This window comes from Pteropus vampyrus, unplaced genomic scaffold, assembly GCF_000151845.1.
Source record: "Pteropus vampyrus isolate Shadow unplaced genomic scaffold, Pvam_2.0 Scaffold212, whole genome shotgun sequence".
NCBI classification, from domain to species: domain Eukaryota; kingdom Metazoa; phylum Chordata; class Mammalia; order Chiroptera; family Pteropodidae; genus Pteropus; species Pteropus vampyrus.
The window spans coordinates 681085-689419 of record NW_011888993.1 but is presented as its reverse complement, the minus strand read 5'-3'; the positions used below and the strand labels follow the sequence as shown (position 1 = coordinate 689419).

The window sequence follows — 8335 nt, the reverse complement described above, 5'->3', positions numbered from 1 at the left end:
CACCCAAATCCTCCCCTGGCGGAGGGGCGCCCCTGAGCTGGCCCCTCTCTCCCGCCCCCTAGAGCACGCCCTCCTTCACCAAGTCCCTCATTAGTCACACAGTCCCTTGGTCACACCACCCCCAACTTGGGTAGGCACCCCCCACCCCTTGCCCTGGAGGCCGCTGTCACCCTGAGCTGCACTCTGGGACCCAGGGCAGGGCTGAGCCCCTAGGGGGTCTCAGGGTGGGCTGCTCTGCACAGCACGAGGCCCCGGGCTGTGAGGCGGACTAGGGCCCTTCAAATCCCACTCTGCTCTGCAGCCTCCCTGCTCTGTGACCTTGAGCTAGTGCCTCCCACCCTGGGTGCACAAGACCCCCTCCCTACTCTCACCCTGCAGAAGATGGGGTGGTTTTCCAACAGCCCCGGGGGGGGGGGCCAGCATGGAGTGGGGGTTACCCAATGTGGGCTCCTCGTCAGGGGTCAAAGACCCCAGCAGGGCCCCTCCCCGAGGACACCCCTGCTGATGAGTCTGCAGCCCTGTGGGGGTCTGCACCCAGCGCGAGGTCCCCGGGCCAGTCGTGGTGATGTCTGCCTGCACGCCGGGTGCTTGCTCCTCAGGGTGCCCACCCAGGATGGGCAGTGACTACAGAGCCAGCTGGCACCCCTCACCAGCCCCCCACGCAAAGTCCTCCCATGCTGAGCACTGCCATGCATGTCATATGTCACCATGCCTAGCAGTCAACCACGAGTTAGCACTGCTGGAGCTCCCGGAAGTTTAGCGGGCACGTAATTTGTGGGATACGTGCCTGCTGCAGCTTTCACCATGCATCCTTTTCTGAAAAACCTGGTACCGTTGATCATTCAGAGCGTGACTTCCCAGCCCATGCAGGCCGAGTGCTTGCCCCCTGAGCCCCTGGGGTGAGCGACCCTGCTCATTCGTCCTTTTTGAGGACTCCCGCCTCCCACGCACCTCCTAAGGGCTCCCTCCAACTTATCACATCCTCGCTCCGCAACTCCGGGGGGCTGGGCACTGCGACCGCTCACGGTTCACAGAGAAAAACGAGTCTTGGGGACACCAAGTTACCTGCCCGCACTCCTGCCGCCAGATTCACGCCATCGAGTCTTACACACACACACACACACACACACACACACACTCATCTGACACGCACACCCCTAAGGGTCGTAACTGGGTTGAGATGCAATCTTACGTCTCCTCTCCCACTGTCGACCACCCCCAAGCCGGGGGACCCTCGGAGGTGGCTGGGAAGGAGGAAGGGGAGCGATCTCTCCTGCTGTCTGTTCTCCAGTAATGACTACGATGCTGGAGCCAGGCCTCCCCGGCTGCCGCCCCCAGCCAGGCTCCTCTGCTTCCAGCGTTTCGGGAATAGCTGTGCCATGTGACGTCCCCAGGCCGCTGGATCTCTCTGAGCGCAGGAGAGGGACAGATGATAAGGAGACAGCCTCCTGGGGGGTTCCGTGCCTAGGACACCTCGGGCCTGACCGGAGGCCAGGGCGGGCAGACCGTGGTTAGGGAGCGGGGAGTTTTCTCTGTGGCCTCAGTTTTCATTTTCTGCCCCCCGGCCCGGGCTGTGCACCCCTGCCTCTCAGGGCTGCCATCCCGAATCAGCGTCGTGATTTGCAAATTGGGGTTCTTGGGCCTCCAGCGTTGGGGGTCACACGTATGGGATGAAGGCAGGCGAGTGGCCTTACAATGCAGGTGCCGAGGGCCGAGGCCCCGCAAGCTGCATTTTAAAGATGCCCCCAGGATGTGGTTCCATAGAGTAGCGGTTAGCACGTCTGCTTTACACACAGAAGGTCCTGGGTTCCCATCCCAGTGGAGCCACGGTCCATGGTCTACGGCCGCGCCACCCTGAACGAGCCCGATGTCTGATCTCGGAAGCTAAGCTGGGTCGGGCCTGGTTAGTACTTGGATGGGAGACCACCCAGGAAGACCAGGTGCTGTAGGCATAAATAATAATAAGTAATAAAAAAATAAATTAATTAAATAAATAAAGATGCCCCCCAACACGCGATCGTTGGAGAGAGGCACCGCATCACCCACTTTGCAGAGTGGGAAACTGAGGCTCAAGTATCAGAGAGGTTTTCCCAGCTCACAGAGCCGGCCCGAGGGAGACCACGGCCATGCCGAGTAAGGGAGGGAGAAGCCTGTGCAACCTAGGGCCCGAGGGGGAAAGACTCAGCTCCACACCTCTGCCCACCCACAATCCCCTGGGAAGGAGCCGAGGCCCCAGGTTTGGTTAGGGGAGACACTGCAGCGGGGGCTAGCTCAGAGCCTGCATGCAGGCAGAACTGCAGTCAGCCGAACCAACTAGAAGGCTTTCCTGGGACTCAGGAGCCAGGGCTCCTGTCGCCTGAGAAGCCGCTTCTCCTGCTCCCTGGGCCCGGAGCCGTCCTTCCCGGCTGGTGGCCTTCTGCGCCTGACACTCCTCTCTGCACAGGGTCGGCCCGGGGTTCTGGCAGCTGGCACGAGCCCTCCTGGCCCGGACCCCATCCCCGGCGTGGAAGATGCCCGAGCAGAGTAATGACTACCGCGTGGTGGTGTTTGGCGCGGGCGGCGTGGGCAAGAGCTCGCTGGTGCTGCGCTTCGTGAAGGGCACGTTCCGGGACACCTACATCCCCACCATCGAGGACACCTACCGGCAGGTGATCAGCTGCGACAAGAGCGTGTGCACGCTGCAGATCACCGACACCACGGGCAGCCACCAGTTCCCGGCCATGCAGCGGCTGTCCATCTCCAAGGGGCACGCCTTCATCCTGGTCTTCTCGGTCACCAGCAAGCAGTCGCTGGAGGAGCTGGGCCCCATCTACCAGCTCATCGTGCAGATCAAGGGCAGCGTGGAGGACATCCCCGTCATGCTGGTGGGCAACAAGTGTGACGAGACGCAGCGGGAGGTGGACACCCGCGAGGCCCAGGCCGTGGCCCAGGAGTGGAAGTGCGCCTTCATGGAGACGTCCGCCAAGATGAACCACAACGTCAAGGAGCTGTTCCAGGAGCTGCTGACGCTGGAGACGCGCCGGAATATGAGCCTCGCCATCGACGGCAAGTGCTCCAGCAAGCAGAAGAGGACAGACCGCATCAAGGGCAAGTGCGCCCTCATGTGAGCCGGCGCGGCGGCCCGCCCTGCCCCTCCCAGCGCCCCCTGCAGCTGCGCTGCCTCTCCGCCCCTCCCCCACCTTTCCATCTCCTTCACCTCTCTGCCCCGGACACGAGGTCCCGGAGAGCCCGGCAGGTCTGGGGCTCCCACCCGGCTCTGTCGCATCCCTCCGCCTTCACCCATCTTTGTGCCCTGCCCTCCTGCCTGTACCCCACCCCCCGCCAAAGGCAAGTGCTGGAGGTGGCCTCCCTCAATCTGCACATGGGAAAATGGGGAAGCTGCCTGTCCCCGTGGGGACCCAGGTCGCCGGTTTGCCCCATCTCTGCCCCTTTCTCTTGGGTGACCCCAGCCAGCAGGTCACCGCGACCTTGAGCGGAGGAAAATTTGGAATGCACCTGGACCTCAAATTTTGTTTTCTCCTATCCGATGTTTAACACACACTCCCCCCACCCGCCTCTGTCCCTCGTGACCTCTGGCCTGTGCTCCCCGCTCTGGTCTCAGAACACCCTCTCGCTTCTGTCCTCACACCTTGTGGGATGGGCCTCAGGCTGCCAGGCAATAACCACAGGGCCCGCAGCAGCGCCCTGCCAGCCCAGCACCCCACTCCTCACCCCCCCAGGCCTGGCATGCAGGCAGGGGGGCCAGGACCAGTCGACGGCCACAGCACAACTCTGGGGACCGCCCGGCATGAATGTGAGGGTCTTCCCGGACTTGGCTCGTAGCAGGGATTGGCACGGCGCATCATCAGCAAGCCCTGGGTAGGGGTCTGGGGTGCAGGGGAATGTCTGGGGCTCCGTTAGGGGCAGGTGACCGGACTCACTATCAGCAGAATCTGAGGGACTCAAGGTAGAGCCCTGCCCAGGCTGCCTCCTCCCACTGCCTGCACCCCTGAAAGGGGACACCCCAGGAAGGTGTGTGTCGTGGAGTCGGGGTGTCTCTGCCACCATGAGATCCTGAGTATTTTGTGAGGGTCTAGATAATTCTACACTCATGGGACCCCGTGGAGATGTGTCCGATGATGATGATGACCTGTGGGCTGGGGGAAGGGCTGTGTTTCTGCATGTTGCTGCAGGGGGTCGATGGCTGTGTGCGTGTGTACCTGTGTGTGTGGCTGTCACCGGGGTGGTGTGTGCGTGTGACAGTCTGTGTAACGACGTGTGGGGCGTGTATAGTTGTGGGTGCTGTGCTGTCGACAGGACTGAATATTTGTGACGTTCCAACATGAGCATGACTGTAAGTGGCTGTGCATCTAGGAGCGGGAGAAGTGATTTATCGAAGAACATCTGTGAACCTGTTTGTCCTCGCTGTGTGTGGAACACAAAGCCTGTTTGACTCTGTAACGTGACAGCTCTCGGCCCAAAATCTGTATCCGTCAGCTAGGGCTGCGTAACAAATGACCACAAACTCGGCAACTTAGGACCAAACATACTTAATCACCTCCCAGTTTCAGTCAGAAGCCCGGGAGCAGCTCATCAGGCTCCCTGCTCAGGTGTCGCAGGCTGTGGTCCCAGCGCTGCCTGGGGCACAGCCTCACCTAAAGATCGGACTGGGGAAGGACCCGCTTCCAGTCACCGGTTGTTGGCAGTGCTCCGTTCCCTGCGTTGCGGGACCGAGGGCCTCAGTCGCTCACTGGCGGTCAGTGGGAGCCACCCTCTCCCTCTGCCCCCTGCCCCTTGGGCCTCTCCTGGGGCCTCTCACAGCATTGGGTGTCATTGGTGTGAGGAAGCTGTGTGTGTATGTGCTTGTGTGTGCTTGTGGAAGCTAAGATTGACCTGTGCTTGTAGGAGAGAGAGAGGCCATGTGGCTGTCCAGTCACGTGACCACGTGGGACTATATGGTGGTAAAAGGGACTGTTTGTGTCCAGTTTGGTGGCAGTGTGTTTTTCTTTGTTCCTGTGACTGTTCACCAAAGCGTACGGGGCACACTGTGAGAGAGAGTGCGTGCGTGTGTGCGTGTGACTGCCGGGCACGCAGACGGGCCACAGAAGAGCTCGCGGCATCCTGCCTGAGCACAGCTGAGCCCCCTCATGCTGTGGGGGGTTCCGGGGCTGCCAGCCGCTGGCGTTGCCCCTCCCCCACCCAGGAGTGGTTCCTGGGCCTGGAAGGTGCCAGAGAGGGTGGGGCTGGGCAGGGGTCTGCGCCCTTTCTCAGGGACACACCCTGATAGCACAATCTCCCTGGGGTCCCGCCCTCCAGGCTTCTCCTGCCTCAGGCTCCGCCCCTACCTGGGAACAGAAGCTTCTGCAGGCGTGGGAGGGCCAGAGCCTGCCCTGGCTGCTGGCCCGTCCTGTCTGGGCCACCCTGAGTCTGGGGACTGTGCCAGGCCATGCTTGCTGTGATCCCGTCCCCGCCCCTCTCCCCACCCCCATCCCCGCATGTGGGTGCCCCCCACCCCCCCATCGTAGGGTCTGTGTAGCGTTTGCTCTAGAAATAGTCTTCCTGCAATAAAGAAGTGGATCCTATGGTTCCCACCGGTGCGACTTCTTTGGGTTTGGGGGTCAACGGGCCATCTGTAAAGGACGAGGAGATGAAGAATGGGGAGGTGACGGATGGAGGTGAGGGGCAGGGTAAAAAGTGGGGGCGAGACAGGGAGGGGCTGAGAGGTGGCCAGTGAGAGCCACGTGGGTGTGGGGTGGTGAGAGGTGGGGATGTGACATGTGGACAGGAGACAGATGAGGAGGTGAGAGAGGGCCACGAGGAAGGGAGGAGAGGCACGAGCAGTCTGGGTTCGTCCCGTCTCCTCGGGCCTCAGTTTCCCTATTCGCTTCCCACGTATTACCTGGGGGCACCTTCCCGGCCTGGCCTCTGTGAACTTGGGCCACTGCCCTGCAGGGCTCAGCAGAGGAGGTGTGTTGGGGGAGCTCACGGGAACCTCGCTCTGCTCACCCCAGTCCTGAGCAGAGAGGGACCGTCTTCCTCCCTGCTCCTGCCCCATGTGACTTCTCACCTGCCACTCCTCCCCGTCCACCCAGACTAGGCCAGGCAGGCATCTCAGTGGGAAGGGATAAGGCCTGGTTCCGGGATAAACTGGGAAGAAGATGAGACACCATCCATTTACTTCTTCGTTCGTTCATTCATTCATTCAGGATCTAATAGATACCAACTGTGTGCCTGGCCTTCCCTGGATGTTGGACACACAGCAAACCCGACTCAAACCCCAAGGTCCCTGGCCTCTCGGAGCTCGTAACCTACCGGTGGGGAGGACGCCCCCCTCCCAAACACACACAAAGAGCTGAATCAGATCGTTTTGGATTCGTGCTGGGGACAAGGGCAACCTGGACCACAAAAGTGACATGGTGGCAGGAGTTGGGTGGTTAGGAAGCCCGAGCTGACTGAGGAGGTGACATTGAACCGACATGGCAAGGTGGAGTAAAGGCCAGCCCTAAGAGAGTGAGCTGGGATGGAACACCGGGTCAGGGGGAACAGCGTGTGCAAAGGCCCTGAGGCAGGGACCGACGAAGGCCGGGAGAGGAATGAGGGGACGCTGCGGCGAAGGGGATCAGAGAGGTGGGCAGGAGCGAAATGGGGCCTGGGGGGCTGCGGGGAGAGTCTGGACTTCTATGACAAGGACACCGACCGGAGCGTCATGAAACCTTGTAGCCCCCATAAGAGATCTCACAGGCCCTGCTAGACCCCGCACTAACTGCAGCCAGCCGAAGGGCTTAGGCAGGCACTATGAGCCCATGTTACATGGGGAGGAACCCACAGGCCTTCGTTTCTCCATCTGCTAGAAGGCTCGTGGCTGAGTTTTACAAACATATAAGCAGGGGCAGGGCTAGGGCAAGGAGAGTGAGCCTGTCACGTCAGGAGCAAAACCTAAGGTGGGGGGCAGAACACTCAGCCATCAAGAAACACATTTTAATGCACTGTTTAATGCAAAGGAAACCACGATGAACAAGATAGCAATCTTTTAAATAAAGACAGGATCTGATGCACCGGGGCTGGGGAGAGGCAAGGGAAGCGGTTTGCAGGAGTACAGAATCACATCTTGTGTTTCTTGAAAATTTGGGTATTTTGCTCATCCTGGATTATTTCTGCATTTAATTTGCAATTTTCAAATCTATCATTAGCGAAAAATATCATTAGTATTTATAGTATTTATCTCCATAGCCTGCCCTCCCTAATTACCCGCCTCCTACCCTGCCGCAGGGTTTGGATCTGAGAAAAGCGCCCACTTGTCCCACCCCAGTCTGTGAAGGGTGAGCAGCAGCTTCACCCAGCTCCTGCAGGAATCCCTGACCTTCTGATTTTTCAGGGTGCCTGGAAGTCTGGCTTTCTCCCTTTGAAACATCCCAATCTTTAAATGTTGGCAATGTTAGAATTTTCAAAGGATGCGTGGGGCCACCAGTTTGAGATCCTTGTTCAGACAGTAAGTCTAGGGGTGGGGACACTCTTTTGGGACCGTTGTTCCGACAGTAATTCCTCTGGGGGAACGCGAGCTGGGGAGTGAGATGCCCGCCCCAGGCGCCTGGTTCTCTCTGTGCGCTGCAGGGGATGAGCAGGGAGGTTCCCGCGGCGACGACAGGGGCCCTAGGGTGCTCGGCTGGGAGGCCGGCAGCTCAGATCACAGAGCCTCAGCGTCGCACGAAGCCCTTCAAGTCCAGAGTGGAGCGGCTGAATCCTCCCGCGTAAGAAACGCTTCCCTCCGTGAGCGCCGGATGCTTCTGGGGACACACTAAATGAGACATCACCAGGGGAGCCTGTTAAAAATGTGCATTCCAGGGGTCCAGTTCCCGCGGGATTCCGGATCATTCTATCTGGGTGCGGGCGCAGGAACCTGCTTCGTAAGATTCAGGCCTAGGAGTTAGGAAATCATGAGACAGGCTTGGGCGAACGACCTCGGATTTATCCTCCGTGAGACTCGGTTTCCGCCTTTGTAAAGTGGGCATTACATCACTTCTCCTCTAAGTCCTCAGCGAGAGGGAGCGGTTAGGATCGTCCTGCATTGCGAGTCACGCGACCGACTAGCGGGGGACGGTTTTCCTGCCGCAAGGGAGCCCTCGCAGCGAGGACTCGGGATTCGAACTCGAAGAAAGCCTCGCGCCTCCTTGACGTCACCAAGTCGCCTCCGAAAGTCCGCTGGTCGCCCCGCGGCGGAGTCCCCCGCACCTTTCTCTTCTCATATTAGCATAGCCCCGCCTCCCGCGCCTTCCCCGCGCGCGGGTGGCCAGCGGCGGTGCCACTCAGCGTTCCGCCCTCAGGCCCCGCCCGCGCCCAATCCCCTCCCCCTCCCGGG

At 60.2% G+C, this 8335-nt stretch overlaps 1 protein-coding gene and 1 pseudogene across 1 annotated transcript; both read left to right on the top strand.

Annotated features, from left to right (window-relative positions):
• Positions 1 to 1836: 1836 nt before the first annotated feature.
• LOC111747138 lies at positions 1837 to 1952 on the top strand (annotated as a pseudogene).
• Positions 1953 to 2510: 558 nt separating this feature from the next.
• Positions 2511 to 3107, top strand: DIRAS1 (DIRAS family GTPase 1). Its single transcript, XM_011372644.1, has one exon. It carries the CDS (start codon positions 2511 to 2513, stop codon positions 3105 to 3107), a length of 597 nt encoding a protein of 198 aa, XP_011370946.1.
• The last annotated feature ends 5228 nt before the right edge of the window (positions 3108 to 8335 follow it).